This window comes from Choloepus didactylus, chromosome 2, assembly GCF_015220235.1.
Source record: "Choloepus didactylus isolate mChoDid1 chromosome 2, mChoDid1.pri, whole genome shotgun sequence".
Lineage (NCBI taxonomy): Eukaryota > Metazoa > Chordata > Mammalia > Pilosa > Megalonychidae > Choloepus > Choloepus didactylus.
Genome location: NC_051308.1, coordinates 91,727,030 through 91,748,195, shown reverse-complemented (window position 1 = coordinate 91,748,195; position 21,166 = coordinate 91,727,030). Strand labels below are relative to the sequence as shown.

General features: G+C 38.2%; 1 protein-coding gene across 4 annotated transcripts in view; it reads left to right on the top strand.

Annotated features, from left to right (window-relative positions):
* Positions 1–5,754, top strand: part of SUCO (SUN domain containing ossification factor) — a 100,361-nt gene extending 94,607 nt beyond the window's left edge. For 2 of the 4 annotated variants that reach the window (XM_037825334.1, XM_037825332.1), the window contains exons 23-24: positions 2,440–2,492; positions 3,719–5,754. In XM_037825334.1, the coding sequence (XP_037681262.1) occupies positions 2,440–2,492; positions 3,719–4,162 (497 nt within the window). In that variant the 3' untranslated portion in view covers positions 4,163–5,754. Of the gene's footprint in view, positions 1–2,436; positions 2,493–3,718 lie in introns of all 4 variants that reach the window. The other 2 variants (XM_037825333.1, XM_037825335.1) reach the window with 1 other exon arrangement.
* Positions 5,755–21,166: the final 15,412 nt, after the last annotated feature.

The window sequence follows — 21,166 nt, the reverse complement described above, 5'->3', positions numbered from 1 at the left end:
GTCTTCTTTATATCCTTCAGCTCTTTTGCTATATCTTCTTTCATTTCATCAAATTTATTTATTATTAGTTGCCTCCACTCCTGTGTCTCAGCTGAGCTATTAGTTTGTTCCTTTGGCTGGTCCATGTTTTCATGTTTCCTGGTATGGCTTGTTATCTTAAGTTGTCTAGGCATCTGATTTTCTTGATTAGTTTATTTTGGAGCTTGTTTTCTGTCTTTTACCTAGTGGTTTTCTTGTGGGTTGGCTTTGTTCTCTGGCCTCTGTTATTCAGTTCAACTTATTCTAGACCTCTAACTTAGGTTCTATTTAGTTGATCAGAATTTTTCCCCCCTTGTTTTTTCTGTTTCTTGCTCTGCCTCTCTGTAACCTTTTTGTGAGTGGGTCTCCTCAGATATGGTCGACCCTAGTCAGATTTTCCCAGTCTAGTGAGGCCCAGGTCTCATTGGGAGGGTATGGAGTTTTCCTGAGACTGAGACCCTCCTATGAGGCCTTTAGAATTGGTTCTTTTCCTCTCCTGTCCAGTAGGTGGCGCTGGCCAGCCCGCAGCTCCCCCACCAGTGTAAGGAGGTGTGGAGACTTTAGTTCTCCTGGTGACTCTGATCCTGTTGGGGGCGTGGCTGACTGAAGCCAGAATCTGAATTCCAGCCTCTGGGGTCTGAATTCCCAGAAGGAGGATTGCCAGTTGAGCTGGACCTCCCTCCACTCTCCCAATCCTCAGAACTCCAGTTGTCTCTCAGGGGCACTATTCCCTTCTCCCCTCTCCTCTTTGGGGCCTCTCCAGGTAGATTCCTTGGTCAGCCTAAGTTGCCAATTAAAGACGGGGGGTGGAGACCTTCAGTAGTGGATACGGAATTCAAAGACACTGTGGGTATTCTGTCTCCCCCAAGCCCAGCCTAGTCCCTCAACCTGGGCTTTCCGATAGAAAATAACCACATATATTACTTTTAGATTTAAAAAAAAAAAAAAAATAGAAAAGAAATCAAGAAAAAGAAAAAAGGGGGGAAAAAAAAAAAAAGAGTCTCTTTTAAAAGTCTTTCCCCAGCCTGGAAGTTTTGTCAGTGTCAGAATAGAGCATTTAAAGATATGCTTTGGGCTATTGTCTGATAATTACTCTCCAACAGCTTCAGTTCCACCCATGCCCTGGGCTATTGAAATGCAAAAAGACAAGGGATCAGTGAGAAGCCAGAAGGGACAAAATGTAGGGAAAAAAAAAATGGCTTTTTTGGAGTCTGGGAATGGGTGCCCGCTTTTACGTGCCCCCACTTCTCAGAGCCCAGCCCTTCTTTAGCACCCCAGCTCCCAAAATTAGTTAATTAATTTGTTAATTCTGCAGTTGAGGCTGGGTTGAGCCTCCCTTCTTGCCCTCAGCAGATTGCTGTTTTTTGGTTTTTTTTTTCCCACCCCCTTTCAGGGAGCTGGCAGCAAGACAGTCTGTGAGGTCTGGGTGGGGAGGGGCGCCAGACCTCTGGTCCGGGGAACTTACAATGTTTGCTGCGATCTCAGCTTTTCCTTCAATTCCAAACTTGCGTCCGATGTGTGACTGGTTACTGGAGACCCCGAAAGCACTGTTTCATATAGTTCTTGGGTAATTGCCAGCTGCTTTAGGGGAGAGACGAAATTCTGCTCCTCACCACTCCGCCATCTTGCCCCGCCTCTCCAATCATTTACTTTTAATGGGTTCAATAGGACTAAAGTCTCATAGCAGTACTCTTACATGTACATTAACTTGTCAGTGTGGGGGTGGGGTAAGGGTATCTTGAATGCGCTTAAAGTAATCAAGTCTTAGAAACATTGAGCTATAACTAAGATTTAATTTATTCAACATGCCAGAAGTATTTATTCATTATTGTTTGCTCATGATATTGTATGTTTAAGCTGTTATTAGACTTTAGGGTTCATAGTTTTGATCATATTAACAAACAAAAACATTTCTTGGATCTATTTTTGTATATATGTTCCTCTAACTGGCTTTCATTCATGGTGACAACTGCTTGTTGCACATTGTTAATCAACATTTGTGACTCTTTTTAGAGTTTATTCTTTTAGGAAAATATTCACATGATCTTTGGGTCTGGTCTTAGCTTATCCAGCAATGTTATTTTTCTCCTCAGGTAAGAAGGTAGGACTGGGTCCAAAGAAGGATCCTTAAAAATTAACAAGAGAGGACTGAGATTTGATGGTGACCAATGAAGTCCAAAATAAGAGTGATAACCATTTCCCACCTGCCTATTTTGGCTTACCAATTTAAAATGCGTAAATATACAGTTAATCTGGTATAAATTTATTGGTTCTATTAGGAAAATAGTCATTGGGGGATATTATATTATATTACATTATATTTACTGTACTTATACTAATACTATATATCTTACAGTGTTTAATAATAGCATAATCCACTTCCAATTTTATTTCTGCTTTATTTTTTTACATTTATAGTAGACCCAAATGATTTGTACATCGTAGAACCCCTCAAGTTTTCTCCAGAAAAAAAGGTAATATTTTGTTTCTTTTCAAGGGTATATTGGCTTATTATGTGGTAATAGATGAAGAAATATTTGATTGAAGGGTTTAATGTAACCTTTAAGTAGCCCTTAAACTTACTGTTATTGTCTAATCATTGTAATATAATATCATATATTATATTACATATAAGATCATATATATTATTTTCTAATCATTGTAATATTATAAATAAATGTTTACAAGGATCGGCAAACCATGATCTGACCTGCAGGCTAAATCTTAGGCCTTTTTCTTACAGCTGGGAGCTAAGCATGGTTTTCTTATTTTTTAAAGGTTGTAAAATAAAATGAATATGCATCACAGATAGTATGTGACCTACAAAGCCTAAAATATTTACTGTCTGGTCCTTTACAAAAAAAGTTTGCTGATCCCTGGATGATAGTCATTATTTATTGAGTGCATGTCAGGCACAGTGCATGTATTATTCCTGTAGTTCCACCAACAACCTAAAGATGGTATTATCCCTATTATTTAGACGAGAAAATTGAAACTCAAGAGTTTGTGTCTTTAAGTGACCCATCAAATAGGTGGCAAAACTCTGAATAATACTTGTGCCTTTTTGACTGCAAAGTCCATGCTCTTTCTGTTTTGCCTTTCATATATGTTATAGTCACTTTGATCAGGGCTAATTTCTCTAGATGAGAGTATTTGAACTTTTTCAATCCCAACTTGGCCATTTACTACTTCGTAATTTGGGCAAGGAACCAGACCTCTGAGCTTTGTTTTTCTCATCTAGGAACCAGGAATAAAGAAATCCACCTTTCAGGGTTAATAAGTAAGATACACACACACACACACACACACACACACACGCACACACCAGGAATAAAGAAATCCACCTTTCAGGGTTAATAAGTAAGATACACACACACACACACACACACACACACACACAAGTATTATAATATCTAGCATATAGGAAGTATTCAGCTGTTAGTTATTTAGTTATAACTCTATACCCATATTCAGAGGTTGCAGATAAGTAATTAAGAGTTTTGCTTGAGTAATAGAATTTACAAAATGGAAAGGTAATGGTGTCTAAACAGAACATGGCAGTGTATATGTGCTGTTTATAATGCTGTTTTACTTTTCACCAGGAGGTGGCACTTTCCTCTTTTAGTTCAGCTCTTTAAGATGTTTGATTGGGTAACTATTGGAGCTCTAATTCCTATCCTTTCTTTTACCTGTGTTATAGAAGAAACGCTGCAAGTACAAAACTGAAAAAATTGAGACCATTAAGCCAGCAGATCCATTGCACCCTATAGCCAATGGAGACATAAAAGGAAGGAAGCCCTTTACGAACCAGAGAGATTTTTCTAATATGGGAGAAGTTTATCACTCTTCTTATAAGGGTCCTCCATCTGAAGGGAGCTCAGAAACTTCATCACAGTCAGAAGAGTCTTATTTTTGTGGCATTTCAGCTTGCACGAGTCTGTGTAATGGGCAGTCTCAAAAGACAAAAACTGAGAAAAGGGCTTTAAAACGAAGGCGATCTAAAGTCCAAGACCAAGGAAAACTGATAAAAAGTTTAATACAGACTAAGTCAGGATCATTGCCGAGCCTGCATGACATAATCAAAGGAAACAAACAAATCACCGTGGGAACATTTGGTGTTACAGCAGTCTCGGGAAATATCTAAAATTAATTGAACTTTTCATTCTGGAGACTTTTTTTTGTTCTTTGAAGAACAGTCTGTGGTATTTGAAGGGATTGGGGGAGGGAGAAATATTAATGGAAAAGTATTCAGAAATTATGATTTCTGCCTTTTTTAAAAAAGTAGATGGGATTGTGTCAATCTTGGTTAATGGACTACAGTTTTACAAGGCTGATCACTTCCTAAAAGGACATTGATAGACATTTTATAAAGATGTTTTTTTCACAGATTAATAACTGGGACAAAGGTAATTTGGAAGCCCAGTTCCTTGGGTGGGATAGGAATTAAAGCCTAACTAAACCTCTTCCTTTAGCTTTGTTCCTATTTCTTGCACCTTCCCATATTTATGTGCCTTTTGTCTATTTATAATGCCACTGGAAGAGGAGGGAGAATTTTTTCTGTCATTTGATTTCTTTTATAACTTGTTAGTTTTTTGGAAGCTGCAAACACTACAGGGCTTTAAGGTGATTTGTGCCTGAAGCTCAGCAATGTGGGTCAGACAGCATAAATAGCCCCAAAGACTTGCCAACTAGATCTCTGTTTAACAAACTCACTGGAAAAAACACTGCTGGATTTTGAAGTATATTCTTTTAGGTAGATGGTGAAGCAGTTAATGATATTTTCATTTAAACTCATTTTGACTGGATTATTTTTTCCTTAGTTTTAACTCAATGAGAAGGAAAAAAAGACATCATACAAGATCTTCCAAACGACTGGTATTTGCAAACAAATTTTTGATAGTTGCCTTTTAAAGATATTTAACTACCTGTGAAGGTTTTCTTTGGCTGCCATACTTTTAAACATTCACAATCAACAGTAATCTTCCAGACTTTCAGATCATTGTTTTCTGTTACTACAAATATAAAATTTGAAAGTTTGACAGATGAGTCCAGGTCTCTCATGATATAATCACTGCCTATGTCATATACCCAGGATCAGCTAGTGAGTTTGTCAAGCCTTGTCTAATTGGTCAATTCTAAAGGGATTATTCCTTGATGTTTGCTTTGTATTGGCTACAGATGTGCAGAGGTATACATGTGTTACGTCAATGTGTGTGTCTTCATTTTGTCTTTTTTTTTCCTTTTAAAAAATAATTGGCAGTGACTGTATTTGAATAAAATGATTTCTTGCTGGGGTGAATGGGAGTGGTTGGATATGTTTCTTTATGAAAGGGAGCAAATTGACCATTTTGTGTTGTAAGATTTAAGTTATAACTTACTGAGCACTTTTAATAATAACTGTTTTTTTAACTTGTCTAATACCCATCTTGGGGTATTGTTTGTAATGTGACTTATTTAAAGCCTTTGTTTGTTTAAGTTGCTGTTTTCATGTTAGGTTAACAGTATGTTTTAGATGATTTAATTTTTTTCCATTCTGCACAATAGCTATTCAGAGCTAGAGGGCCTGATAATATAGAAGCCCATTGAAAAGGGGTCCAGATGAGAGTATAGGTAGAGTGGGAAGTTACACTGTGCAGCATCCAATGTTGTGGAAAGAGGACTTATAATATGTAACTATGGGGCTGTAGTGCCATTAGAAACTGTGAATTTCCAAATAAATCTGAACACTTGTCTTTATTAATTACTGGTTCTTCTGTTCTTAGAAAGAGAACTTACAAATCTCCACTAACCTAAACCTAGATTTAAGTTTTTGCCACTTTTACAGTTAATATAGCATCATCCCATTAAATAATTCATTGCATTTCAGCCAACTGTGAAGTGATCATACTTTCGTATAAACATTTTGTTCCTTATACACTCATAATTTCTCCTTTTTAAGCACTAAAATGACAGTTTTGACCTTATTTAGTAGGATACATGTGATTTTTGCTTTATGAGCTTTTCTCTTATTAGGTGCTATCTTTAGGATCATTAATTTTTACATTTAAGTAGAACCTAGCATTTGTAATTCTGGGCTTATTTTTCCTCTCTCAATTATAACTGTACAGGAGGGAAAAAAAAACAAAAACAAAAACAAAAACTTAAAACAATGATTGAAAATTCTTGCCAATAGTCTATTTGTTTCTGGTAAAAGTAAAGCTCCACCCCCCACCCCCACTCCCCTGCTGTATTTATATAGTAGACTCAGTGTTCCCTGATAGTCAACTTCATTTTATTTTTGTTTCTGATGTAAAGTTCAGTTCTAAAATAGGATGAAAGAGGAAACTGAGGGAATGACAAAGGCAAGAAGTAAAGTAAAACAGATTTTAAAAAATACTAAAGTTATGAGGAGTTAGTTTTCAAGGCATGTACTAATAAACAACAGTTCTCTGTTCCCCACCCCTTCATGCACATGCACACACAACCACCACTACCACACTTCCCTACCAAGAATTTCTTGCTCCCCAGCAGCAACAAATTTCAACTCTTTCTCCAATTATGCTTATCTTGCTGCTTTGATTTATCAGTTTTAGACATGGCCCTGATTTTAAGATATAGACTTGTAGGCATGAAGATGAAATAGTCAGATGTAAACTTGTATTTGTTAACCTAGTTGAACAAATATATTTATAATCACAGTATAATAATGTCAGTTAGAAATATGCCTGTTTTTCAGCTCTACATTTCATAGAATGATATTGTTAAAACTCCTCACATGCATCTTTATCATCCCTAGAGAGCCACTTCCGCAAACCTCTCAATTTGAAAATTTTCAAATCCACAGAAAAACACACCTTTCCCCAGATTCATCAGTTGTTAATATTTTGTTTTCTAAGAGTATGACAGTCACCTATAAGACCAAATACCAGTATCATACCAAGAAAATTAACAATTCCATAATATCCAACACAGTTTATATTCAGATTTCTCCCATTATATATACTCTGCTTATTTTTGATTCTGAGTCAAGTCAAGGTTCATTTGGTTGTTTTATTATTTTTGGTCTGTTTATATGCACTGCTTCATGATTTTGCTTGTCAACCTGTGCGAAGACCATACTAATTTTCTCTCTGTCATTCCAGTTTTAGTCTTAATAGGTTGCCAAGGTGAGCACTGAAACCCTTTTTGAATGATGTGTTTGTTGATGCTGTCACTAAATTTCATCGTAACCCACACGTATTCATTTATATAACATTAAGACTTTTAGAAATCCAAAAACCCTGTTAGGGCATGTATTTATGACCTCTACAATATACTCCACTTACTACTTTTGAAATTAATCTTTAGAATATTTGTTTTTAACAAAGTCCATCATTTGGCAATTGTAAGGTCATACATCCTAGACTATTTGCCAAATCTGTGTTCCAATTTTTTTAGACAAGTAGATTCATGAACATTAAAACCCAAACAGATACCTTCTGTTAAAACATACCGCTTGTTCAAGTCTTTTTGAGCAAACAAACATTTGTGATTGTTTTTCAAGTGAAAGGGGATAAAAAGCAAGTTTTAATTCCAGGATGGTTGAAAATAGCCAGTTCCCCAGGGAGATGGTGTACCATTCAGTTTAAGAGTGAGTGATTTGGAGTCATACTGCCTGATTTCATACCCACTCTCCACTTCTTATCAAGTTTGATGCCAGACAAATCACAGCCTCATTAAATTGTAAATGGGGAAAATAGCACCTCCTTCAAATTTTGTTCTGAGGATAAAGTGTGCTAATACACATAAAATTATTGCATCCCTAGCATATATTACAAAGTCAATATTAGCTGTTACTGCTTGGTGTAAGAATACGTCATCTCCAACCTCAGTCCACATCACCACTGGCAAGGGGTAGAAAGGAACTTTGAGCCGGTGTGCTAAAATCAACCCTCACTACTTCCTTCACGAGACAAATGGCTACCCCAGAACTTTGCAGGGCTCCTGAAACACCCTGCCATCCCCTTTCTATTCCCCAATATCAAACCTTGCCACAACTTTTTTCCTCAAAACTATTAAGGTGAATTTCATATGCCCTTGATTCCTGTCAATTTTATCACCACAAGAAGAGTCAATCCCTTCATGCACCTCCTTTCTGGACCCATATTCTTTCCTTAACTCCTAAAACACTTCCATTTTGCCCTCTGGAACTCAAAATCGATCATCAGTAAAATTCCCTAAATCTTTAACTTCTCCCAAACTTCCCTTCACCTCCATGTTCTAATTGAAACTACTTGCATCCTTCTCAAGAGATCATTTTCTGTCTCCTACACTGCTCACACCACTGGGCCTCGAGGTACATTTTCCTAATCCATTTATTGACTCTCCCATTTTCCTGAACTATTTCGAACTACTCAGAATGCCCACACCTCCCACCTTACTCTGAGCTAATGATTTTGCTTGCCATTTTACTGAGAAAATACAGAAATAATCAGAGACCTCACAAGTTCTCCATTTGATCTACCTTTCCTCCTGTTGCTTTGGATGACCTGGATTGCCTAATTTGGATAGTCTTTAAATTCAATGCTTTGCTATGGACTAGATTTCATCCCTGAATTTAACCTGAGGATATTGCATTACCTTTTCTCTCCTGCATCATTCTTTCCCTTTTTAAATAGATCGCTTTCATCAGCATAAACTGTAATATGCTAATACCTTTCCCATCATAAACCCTCCTTCTCAAATCTATGGCAAAACTTGGAAGAGATGTCTATTGTGATGGTTAAGTTCCTGTGTCAACTTGGCCAGGTTATGGTGCCCAGTCATTTGGTCAAGCAAGCACTAGCCTGATTGTTTCTGTGAGGACATTTCGTGGACTTAGATCATCAGTAAGTTGATTGCATATATGGCTGATTACATATAAAATCAACTGAGGAGATTAACTTCAACCATGAGAGAAGTCTCGTCCAATCAGTTGAAGGCTTTAAAAGGAGAAGTGATGATTTCAGCATTCAGAAAAGAGAATTTCCATCTCTATTTCTGTCAGCCAGCCATCTTCTGCTGGGGAATCCATCGAAAATTCATTGGAGTTTCCAGCTTGCAGCCTGCCCTGTGGGATTTGGACTTGTGCATCCCCACAGTCATGTAAGACAATTTTTATAAAAATCTCATAATATTTACGGATATCTCCTATTAGTGTGTTTCCTAGAGAACCTGACTAATACAGCTACCTTCCCTATCGCCAATTTCTCACCATCTTTCTTGAATTCATTTCAGTCAGGCTATTGACCTCACCACTCTAATGAAACTTCCCTGTCAATGACATCAGTGATCCCTTGTTGCTAAAATCAATGTACAGGTCTTAAGTTCTCACCTTACTTGACTCATCAGTGGTATAAACTCAGTTGATCACTCCCTTTCTGCAACCCTTTCTTCACTTGGCTACCAGGACACCAGTTTCCCTTCTATAGCAATGATGACTCCTTTTTGGACTCTTATTCTTCTCATTTTTACTGTTTGTCTAGGACTGAAGATATGTTAAATTGTCTCATGATTATATATTCACATCATTTTCTATTTTTCTCATCCTTTATATATCTTGGGGTTATATCACATGGTTCATAGCTAGAAGTAATAACTATAGCACCATAATGGTAATTCCCTCTGTTAAAAAAGAGTAGAAGCCACAATGAATTTCTGCCCCATATATTTCTTTTTTACTTAAAATGTACACAGAATACAAGTTAACTCTGCTTTGTTTTTTTCATCTGCCAACTGTATTTTATCCATTGTTTTAATTTTAGCCCATGTCAATTTGTTTTAGTTAGCCTTTTGTATAGATTTTTATACAGTCTATATTTTATGTTTATTCAAATGTTTATTGTGCGTTTATTATCTTAAAGTCACATAACTAGTAAATGGTAGAGCCAGAATTTGAACATCTAAACACAGTTTTTGTCTCAAGGAAACGTATCCTTGGCCCACAAACTCTGGGAATGCCCAGTCTCACAACAGTAGCAAAAAGGTCACACCATCAAAGTTGTTAGCCAGCTTGTCTTTCAACTTATAATTTTTCTAGATGGAATTCAGATACTAGTGTGTTGTGTTTCTTCTTTCTCCAACTTCAGGGGTTACATATGCCTTGGGGATATGATCTTATCCTTAGATCTGGGATAAATCTTGGTTCAAGTCAGTCATGGTAAACCCATTCTCCTTGTCATGATTGATTTAGGCATGGACATGGACATGTGGTGTAATTCTGGCCAATGGCAAATGAAGAGAAGTTTACTGAGAAGGGCCTCTGAGAAAAGTTTTGTTGCTCCTAAAAAAGTAAGTTATAGTAAGAGATAGGCTTTTTTTTTTTCCTCTGGATAATTTCTTGTCTGGATGATATGCCTAAATTTCTTATACATGAGGAGGACCCATCTGAGAAAAAGCTGACATCGTGAGGACAGCAGAGAGGAAAGAGAAGTTCCTGATGACATCACTGAGTCACTGAATCAACCAATCCTGGAGCCACCCCATTTAGGACTCCTTGTTAAATGAAATAATGAATTCTACTCATGGTTAATTCAACTTCAGTTGGTTTTTGTGTTACAGTCCAAAGCCTCTCATCTGATGGAAGCAGCACTTACCATATGCCAAGACCATGCTAAAGCACTGTATAGGTATCACCTTATTTAACAACCTGTATATATAAGTGCTGTTATTGTCCCAGTTTAAAGATGAGTGAAGACCACAAAGAGGACATAAAGTAAGTGGAAGAGCAGGAATTCAAAACCTAGTCTTGCCTAAGTTCTTAACCACCATGTGTACTGCCTCCTGGTGGAGTCCTGAGGAACTTCCCCGGAATATGCCTGCTACAGCCCACTGAGCAATTCAGAAGCTGGGGAACACTTCAGAAGACCTGTTTCTGGTATTAGGCCTGTGAAGCCCTGTGAGGCTTATTCCATACAGTCATTATTTTGTAGTCACCTCCTGTTGAGATGTAGGATGCAGTAATGCATTAACTTTATACTCTTGATCCCTACTTGAGACAGGATATTGCACATAGTATCTATTCTCTGATTAAAAAATAATAATTAGCAGAAAAATTCCAAAGTCATATTTTCTAATAGTACTTTGGGAAAAAAACATGTTGATCTTTGAACAGATTATAAGCACCAAATTTCTTAGTGGAGAAATTGTAAAAATTGGATCTAGGCTAGGGAATTGGGAAACTGAAGTGAGTTCTTAAAAGAGAAAAAGTCCAAGTTAGAAAAAAATATGCCAAGGATATGTGTAGCCTGTAGACACCAGATAATATGAATCCTTCTTTGAAAGAAGTGTTTTGTTCAGTGAGGTAAAAATAATTTATGAACACTATTGATTACACTGGGACTGCCACAGTCCTTAACTTAAGGGATCAAGAAGTCTACACAGTCGCATTTTAAGAACCAGGCATCAATGAAGAGAAATGAACAGTGATTTAGTGGTAAAGAAGAGTCTGCTCTCTCCTGAAGAAACTCAGGATTCTTATTTATTGGGGTTTATGGAACTTTAGAAGAGGAAGTACAAATATGACTCAAAATCCCCACAAGAAAAAGAATATTGATTTGAGGGGACATGAAATGCTAATATACATCAGCTCAAATGGGCTTTTCTTAAAAAGAACACCTGCTAGCACAGAAGAGAATGGAAGTTGTGGCTCTCCTTTCCCCCCTAAGAGTCTCTGATCCCCCACCCCCAAAGCTCCAGAATATTGCACACGTACACAGCAAGTCCCATCTGGGCTTCATTAACTCTAGTCTATGTCTCAGTGTGTCCCAGAGTGATGGAGCTTATCAAGTGGCTTAGAAATAACTGAAATATTTACCACAGGGCCATATTGCCTATCCCAGGTTAGCTCTGGCTCGTTGTATGCCTAATTACAGATATATCAAATAAATAAAAGTGGTTTATTTTCTTTACTATGGTAGAGACCAACAGCAATCTACATTGATTGTGAAAACGTAATAAGCTTCTTTGTATGTTCTCAGGAGCGACAGTCTGAACCTGATCAATCCTATGATGACTCTGAAAACTGATTCACAGCCTGCAATTTCTGAAAAATTATCACTCCATCTTTGAAAAGTGATCATGGGTTTGTATTTCCATTTGGCAATATTTTTGGAAGACAAGTAACATAACTAATAGACAAGCTACTAAATGAAATTTAAGAAAATGATTATGGCCCTCAAGATTTCCACTGAGGAACATTAATTGCTTATAGTTTCATAGCTCCCTGAAGAGGAATTACAGATGCACTTCCACTGCTAATTAGGTGAGCTAATTTCCGCCCCCCCAAATTTATAATCGAGTGACTTTCGCTATATGTTTTATAGGCCCCAGGGCACTTTCTCTGTGGAATCTAGTAACTGCCAACCATTAGAAACTGATTTATTACCATGAGTTCAAAAGGGCCCAAGAGAAGCTTTTTCTTATTGCCCTACCATTTCAAAACTTTTCCTGAATAGCTCAACCCAACCCTTAAAATCTTCTCATCCAAAAATACATTCTCCTAATTTAAAGAGTTCTGTTTAGGGGTCCCAGCAGGCCCAGTCTAAGTAACAAGCCTGGTCCTATTTCCTTCTGAGGTGTGGCCAGAGAAGATGAGAAGGTCAGGCCCACATGGCCTTCCTGCCACTTGGACAAGTTCCCATGTACGTGCATATGTGTGTACTTGTACATGTGTTATGCTAGTGCAAGTACTTGTGACTTCCAGGGGAAAAAAACAACCATAACTGTTGTACCTTCATCTCTCTAATCATTCCTCTATTCTAGCATTTAATCACAAGATTTTAATGGCAGCAACTTGCTTATATGGCTACATCTTCCCTGTCTCACTAAAACTGTGAGGTTCCGGAGAGATGGATGCCAAATGGTATGCACAGTTCAGCTGAAAGTTAAAACTCATATATTCCTAACAAGGACCTCTGTCTGAAACATTTGCATTTGGGTTACTTTGCAGTTACAGAGTTCCCCAAGAACAAATACAGATGCTTCAGGAAGAGCTGTGTTAAGTGTGATGTTACATGGACAAAACACAGTCCCTAATCTCCAGAACCTTAAAGTCTAGTGAAGAGGGATAGACACAGAAATGCAAACGAATAGCTATTAATATAATATTGTATTTAACTGCTCAAGTAGTGATATGATCACAAACTGTAGGAATAAGGATGAGTAATTAATTCTGCCTGGAGAGAGCAGATTTCACAGAGAAATTGACTTCGGTCTGTGTCTTGAAGAATGAATAGGAGTTGTCTGGGCATTGAAAGCAGTGGAGACAGACATTGTTGGGGAAGAGTAAGGGTTAGATGTGGGCATCAGGGAGATCTCATCCAGAGAGAGCTCTGTGATGCCTAGAGGCACAGAGTGCCATGAGCTTCATAGCTGCAGTTGGTCATTGACCAGAGGGATTTCAATTTCTTTTGCAGGCAGAGGTTATCAGATTTTTATATTCCCTGTTGGCTTTTTCTACTATATGAAGATGCCATTACTTGGCCACCTTCAGCAGTTTTTCTTAGGTGTGGGGCTGCCAAAGTACTGTCTAGCCCCCTTTGTGACCAGGCTTATTCTTGAGATGATGTCTAGCTAGCATTAGAGAGCAGTCTTTGGCAGTAGCTGTGGATCCTTGTGGAATGCTTATGGCAGTATCTGTGGATCCTTGTGGAATGCTTATGGGATCTATTCTGGGCTAATCAACAGAATTAACTAATGCTTCTAAAATCTATGGGAAATCTAGGAAGTTTTTACCTTGTGTAAGGGGGTGGAGAGAAGAGAGTCACCTCCTCATTTCATTGCCTTTCTCTATAGAGGGCATAGAAAAAATTCCAAAAGCAAATTTAAGAGAAGAACTTAGTTTTTTTTTTTTTTGAAAACATTGTCACACTTGCAACCTGTCCCCAGGAAGATATCTCTATCTGGGGGAACCTGGACAAGGTGTAGTGGCTCCCACTGTCTCAGGCAGGGGAGGAAAATAAGAAGCAAAAGCAAATGCCGGAAACTGGGGGAGAAGAGAGGAATGCCACTTGAAGTCTTAGGGGTCCCCTTTTTGGGTCCTAGTGCTCCCTCTGAAAATGAAAGGCTTTGAGATGCTCTGTTTCTTAGACTGCATTTCCCTGGTTTTCACTTGAAGCATCAAGAAAGGTGCAGAGGGAAGGGGAAGGAGAGGAAATCTCCGTAAACATTTAAAATAATTGGTTCATATTTGGATCCAGGTTTGAAGAGGCTCATTTTCAAGATGTGCATGCTTCTCTGGGTAGCTTCGGTTTACTTTTTTTTTTTTTTTTTTTTTTTTTTTTATAATAATTTTATTGAGATATATTCACATACCACGCAGTCATACAAAACAAATTGTACTTTCGATTGTTTACAGTACCATTACATAGTTGTACATTCATCACCTAAATCAATCCCTGACACCTTCATTAGCACACACACAAAAATAACAAGAATAATAATTAGAGTGAAAAAAAGCAATTGAAGTAAAAAAGAACACTAGGTACCTTTGTCTGTTTGTTTGCTTCCCCTACTTTTCTACACATCCATCCATAAACTAGACAAAGTGGAGTTTGGTCCTTATGGCATTCCCAATCCCACTGTCACCCCTCATAAGCTACATTTTTATACAACTGTCTTCGAGATTCATGGGTTCTGGGTTGTAGTTTAATAGTTTCAGGTATCCACCACCAGCTACCCCAATTCTTTAGAACCTAAAAAAGGTTGTCTAAAGTGTGCGTAAGAGTGCCCACCAGAGTGATCTCTCGGCTCGTTTTGGAATCTCTCTGCCACTGAAGCTTATTTCATTTCCTTTCACATCCCCCTTTTGGTCAAGAAGATGTTCTCCATCCCACGATGCCGGGTCTACATTCCTCCCCGGGAGTCATATTCCACGTTGCCAGGGAGATTCACTTCCCTGGGTGTCTGATCCCACGTAGGGGGGAGGGCAGTGATTTCACCTTTCAAGTTGGCTTAGCCAGAGAGAGAGGGCCACATCTGAGCAACAAAGAGGCATTCAGGAGGAGACTCTTAGGCACAAATACAGGGAGGCCTAGCCTCTCCTTTGCAGCAACCGTCTTCCCAAGGGTAAAACTTATGGTAGAGGGCTCAACCCATCAAACCACCAGTCCCCTATGTCTGTGGTCATGTTAGCAACCATGGAGGTGGGGTAGGCGAATACCCCTGCATTCTCCACAGGCTCCTCAAGGGGGCACTACATCTTTTTTTTTTTTTTTTTCCTTGTTTGTCTTTTTTCTTTTTTTTTTTTTTTTTTTTTTTAACTTTCCCTTCTTTTTTCAAATCAACTGTATGAAAAAAAAAGTTAAAAAGAAAACAAACATACAATAAAAGAACATTTCAAAGAGACCATAGCAAGGGAGTAAGAAAAAGACAACTAACCTGAGATAACTGCTTAACTTCCAACATGTTCCTACTTTACCCCAAGAAAGTTACATAATATAGCAACATTTCAGTGAACTTGTTCCTACTACATCCATCAGAAATTAACAGACCATAGTCATTTCTGGGCATCCCCAGAACGTTAAATAGCTTATCTGTTCTTCTTGGATTATTGTTCCCCCTTCCTTAATTGCTCTCTACTGCTAGTTCCCCTACATTCTACATTATAAACCATTTGTTTTACATTTTTCAAAGTTCACATTAGTGGTAGCATATAATATTTCTCTTTTTGTGCCTGGCTTATTTCGCTCAGCATTATGTCTTCAAGGTTCATCCATGTTGTCATATGTTTCACCAGATCGTTCCTTCTTACTGCCGCGTAGTATTCCATCGTGTGTATATACCACATTTTATTTATCCACTCATCTGTTGAAGGACATTTGGGTTGTTTCCATCTCTTGGCAATTGTGAATAATGCTGCTATGAACATTGGCGTGCAGATATCTGTTCGTGTCACTGCTTTCCGATCTTCCGGGTATATACCGAGAAGTGCAATCGCTGGATCGAATGGTAGCTCTATCTCTAGTTTTCTAAGGAACTGCCAGACTGACTTCCAGAGTGGCTGAACCATTATACAGTCCCACCAACAATGAATAAGAGTTCCAATTTCTCCACATCCCCTCCAGCATTTGTAGTTTCCTGTTTGTTTAATGGCAGCCATTCTAACCGGTGTTAGATGGTATCTCATTGTGGTCTTAATTTGCATCTCTCTAATAGCTAGTGAAGCTGAACATTTTTTCATGTGTTTCTTGGCCATTTGTATTTCCTCTTCAGAGAACTGTCTTTTCATATCTTTTGCCCATTTTATAATTGGGCTGTCTGTACTATTGTCATTGAGTTGTAGGATTTCTTTGTATATGCAAGATATCAGTCTTTTGTCAGATACATGGTTTCCAAAAATTTTTTCCCATTGAGTTGGCTGCCTCTTTACCTTTTTGAGAAATTCCTTTGAGGTGCAGAAACTTCTAAGCTTGAGGAGTTCCCATTTATCTATTTTCTCTTTTGTTGCTTGTGCTTTGGGTGTAAAGTCTAGGAAGTGGCCTCCTAATACAAGGTCTTGAAGATGTTTTCCTACATTATCTTCTAGGAGTTTTATGGTACTTTCTTTTATATTGAGATCTTTGGTCCATTTTGAGTTAATTTTTGTGTAGGGGGTGAGGTAGGGGTCCTCTTTCATTCTTTTGGATATGGATATCCAACTCTCCCAGCCCCATTTGTTGAAAAGACCATTATGGCTCAGTTCGGTGACTTTGGGGGCCTTATCAAAGATCAGTCGGCCATAGATCTGAGGGTCTATCTCTGAATTCTCAATTCGATTCCATTGATCTATATGTCTATCTTTGTGCCAGTACCATGCTGTTTTGGCAACTGTGGCTTTATAATAAGCTTCAAAGTCAGGGAGTGTAAGTCCTCCCACTTCGTTTTTCTTTTTTAGAGTGTCTTTAGCAATTCGAGGCATCTTCCCTTTCCAAATAAATTTGATAACTAGCTTTTCCAAGTCTGCAAAGTAGGTTGTTGGAATTTTGATTGGGATTGCATTGAATCTGTAGATGAGTTTGGGTAGAATTGACATCTTAATGACATTTAGCCTTCCTATCCATGAACATGGAATATTTTTCCATCTTTTAAGGTCCCCTTCTATTTCTTTTAGTAGAGTTATGTAGTTTTCTTTGTATAGGTCTTTTACATCTTTGGTTAAGTTGATTCCTAGGTACTTGATTTTTTTAGTTGCTATTGAAAATGGTATCTTTTTCTTGAGTGTCTCTTCAGTTTGTTCATTTCTAGCATATAGAAACATTACTGACTTATGTGCATTAATCTTGTATCCCGCTACTTTGCTAAATTTGTTTATTAGCTCTAGTAGGTGTATCGTTGATTTCTCAGGGTTTTCTAGATATAAGATCATATCATCTGCAAACAATGACAGTTTTACTTCTTCTTTTCCAATTTGGATGCCTTTTATTTCTTTGTCTTGCCGGATTGCCCTGGCTAGCACTTCCAGCACAATGTTGAATAACAGTGGTGACAGCGGGCATCCTTGTCTTGTTCCTGATCTTAGAGGGAAGGCTTTCAGTCTCTCACCATTGAGTACTATGCTGGCTGTGGGTTTTTCATATATGCTCTTTATCATGTTGAGGAAGTTTCCTTCAATTCCTACCTTTTGAAGTGTTTTTATCAAAAAGGGATGTTGGATTTTGTCAAATGCTTTTTCAGCATCTATTGAGATGATCAATTGATTTTTCCCTTTCGAGTTTTTAATGTGTTGTAATACATTGATTGTTTTTCTTATGTTGAACCATCCTTGCATGCCTGGAATGAACCCCACTTGGTCATGGTGTATGATTTTTTTAATGTGTCTTTGGATTCGATTTGCAAGTATTTTGTTGAGGATTTTTGCATCTATATTCATTAGGGAGATTGGCCGGTAGTTTTCCTTTTTTGTAGCATCTTTGCCTGGTTTTGGTATTAGATTGATGTTAGCTTCATAAAATGAGTTAGGTAGTGTTCCATTTTTTTCAATGTTTTGAAAGAGTTTGAGTAAGATTGGTGTCAGTTCTTTCTGGAAAGTTTGGTAGAATTCCCCTGTGAAGCCATCTGGCCCTGGGCATTTATTTGTGGGAAGATTTTTGATGACTGATTGGATCTCTTTGCTTGTGATGGGTTGGTTGAGGTCTTCTATTTCTTCTCTGGTCAGTCTAGGTTGTTCATATGTTTCCAGGAAATTGTCCATTTCTTCTACATTATCCAGTTTGTTGCCATACAGTTGTTCATAATATCCTCTTATAATTTTTTTAATTTCTTCAGGATCTGCAGTTATGTCACCTTTTTCATTCATTATTTTGTTTATATGGGTCTTCTCTCTTTTTGATTTTGTCAGTCTAGCTAGGGGCTTGTCAATCTTGTTGATCTTCTCAAAGAACCAACTTTTGGTGATATTTATCCTTTCTATTGTTTTTTTGTTCTCTATGTCATTTATTTCTGCTTTAATCCTTGTTATTTCTTTTCTTGTACTTGGTTTAGGATTGGTTTGCTGTTCCTTTTCTAGCTTCTTCAGTTGATCCATTAGTTCTTTGATTTTGGCTCTTTCTTCCTTTTTAATATATGCGTTTAGTGCTATAAATTTCCCCCTTAGCACTGCTTTTGCTGCATCCCATAGGTTTTGGTATGTTGTGTTCTCATTTTCATTCGTCTCTATATATTTAGCAATTTCTCTTGCTATTTCTTCTTTAACCCACTGATTGTTTAGGAGTGTGTTGTTTAACCTCCAGGTATTTGTGAATTTTCTAAGTCTCTGATGGTTATTGACTTCTAATTGTATTCCATTGTGGTCAGAGAATGTGCTTTGAATAATTTCAATCTTTTTAAATTTATTGAGGCTTGTTTTATGTCCCAGCATATGATCTATTCTGGAGAAAGTTCCGTGAGCACTAGAAAAGTATGTGTATCCTGTTGATTTGGGATGTAATGTCCTGTAGATGTCTGTTAAATCTAATTCATTTATCAGATTGTTTAGGTTTTCAATTTCCTTATTGGTCTTCTGTCTGGTTGATCTATCTATAGGAGAGAGTGATGTGTTGAAGTCTCCCACAATTATTGTGGAAACATCAATTGCTTCCTTTAGTTTTGCCAATGTTTCTCTCATGTATTTTGTGGCACCTTGATTGGGTGCATAGACATTTACGATTGTTATTTCTTCTTGCTGAATTGCCCCTTTTATTAGTATGTAGTGGCCTTCTTTGTCTCTCAAAACATCCCTGCATTTGAAGTCTATTTTATCTGAGATTAATATTGCTACACCTGCTTTCTTTTGGCTGTAGCTTGCATGAAATATTTTTTTCCATCCTTTCACTTTCAGTTTCTTTGTGTCCCTGTGTCTAAGATGAGTCTCTTGTATGCAACATATTGATGGTTCATTTTTTTTGATCCATTCTGCGAATCTATATCTTTTAATTGGGGAGTTTAATCCATTTACATTCAACGTTAAAACCGTGAAGGCATTTCTTGAATCGGCCATCTTATCCTTTGGATTATGTTTGCCATATTTTTCCCTCTCTCTATTAATATCCTGTATTGTACCCATACCGAATCTCTTTAGTACTGAACCTTTCTCCAAGTCTCTCTGTCCTGTCTTTGTTTCTCTGTCTGTAGGGCTCCCTTTAGTATCTCCAGTAGGGCAGGTCTCTGGTTAGCAAATTCTCTCAGCATTTCTTTGTCTGTGAAAAATTTAAGCTCTCCCTCAAATTTGAAGGAGAGCTTTGCTGGATAAAGTATTCTTGGCTGGAAATTCCTCTCACTCAGAATTTTAAATATATCGTGCCACTGCCTTCTTGCCTCCATGGTGGCTGCTGAGTAGTCACTACTTAGTCTTATGCTGTTTCCTTTGTATGTGGTGAATTGCTTTTCTCTTGCTGCTTTCAGAACTTGCTCCTTCTCTTCTATGTTTGACAGTGTGATCAGTATATGTCTCGGAGTGGGTTTTTTTGGATTTATTCTATTTGGAGTTCGCTGAGCATTTATGATTTGTGTATTTATGTTGTTTAGAAGATTTGGGAAGTTTTCCCCAACAATTTCTTTGAATACTCTTCCTAGACCTTTACCCTTTTCTTCCCCTTCTGGGACACCAATGAGTCTTATATTTGGACGTTTCATATTATCTATCATATCCCTGAGGTCCATTTCGAGTTTTTCAATTTTTTTCCCCATTCTTTCTTTTATGCTTTCATTTTCCATTCTGTCATCTTCCAGGTCACTGATTCGTTGTTCAACTTCCTCTAGTCTTGTACTATGAGTGTCCAGAATCTTTTTAATTTGGTCAACAGTTTCTTTAATTTCCATAAGATCATCCATTTTTTTATTTAGTCTTGCAATGTCTTCTTTATGCTCTTCTAGGGTCTTCTTGATTTCCTTCATATCCCGTACTAGGGTCTCATTGTTCATCTTTAGTTCTTTGAGTAGCTGCTCTAGGTGTGTCTCTTCTGGTCTTTTGATTTGGGTGCTTGGGCTTGGGTTATCCATATCGTCTGGTTTTTTCATATGCTTTATAATTTTCTGTTGTTTTTGGCCTCGTGGCATTTGGTGACCTTGATAGGGTTCTTTTAGGGTTTGTAGACCAGTTGAAGTCCTTATCTCTAATTTATCAGATCTACAGCTTCGTGGAGTACACTTTCTCTAACTAACCAGCAGGTGGCGTCCACGAGCCACCTGTTCTCCACAAGCCAGATCTCCCCTGCTTAGCCTTTTTGGTGAGTGGGGGAGTGAGTCTTGTGGGGCCCAATTGGTTGTCCCAAGCTTGCGTGTGTAGTTGGTGTTGCCTGCCCTGTATGTGGGGCGTGTTTCTGGGCAGTCGGGGAGGGGGGGTGGCCCTAACAATCAAATCTCCCTGATGATCCTAGAGTTTTAAAGCTACTGCAATAGTCTAATCCTTCAGTTCAGTCCTGCCACAGTTTGTCTCTGCCACTGACCCACAAGTCTTTGGTATTGGCGTATGGCTCCTGAGACTTGCAAGTGGGCCCCTCTTCCAGGCTGTGCACCCCAGGTCCTCTGTTGAGGGATGACTGTGCTATGTCACAGGTGAGTGCCGTCCCCCCAGGGCAGTTCTGGGCTGCTGGGCTGTGTTGGGAGGCTCCCAGTCTGCTCAAATGATGGCTGAATGGGGCTCTGTTAATTCACACTGCTCCCCCTTCCCAGCTCTGGGACATTCAGCTGAGGTTGC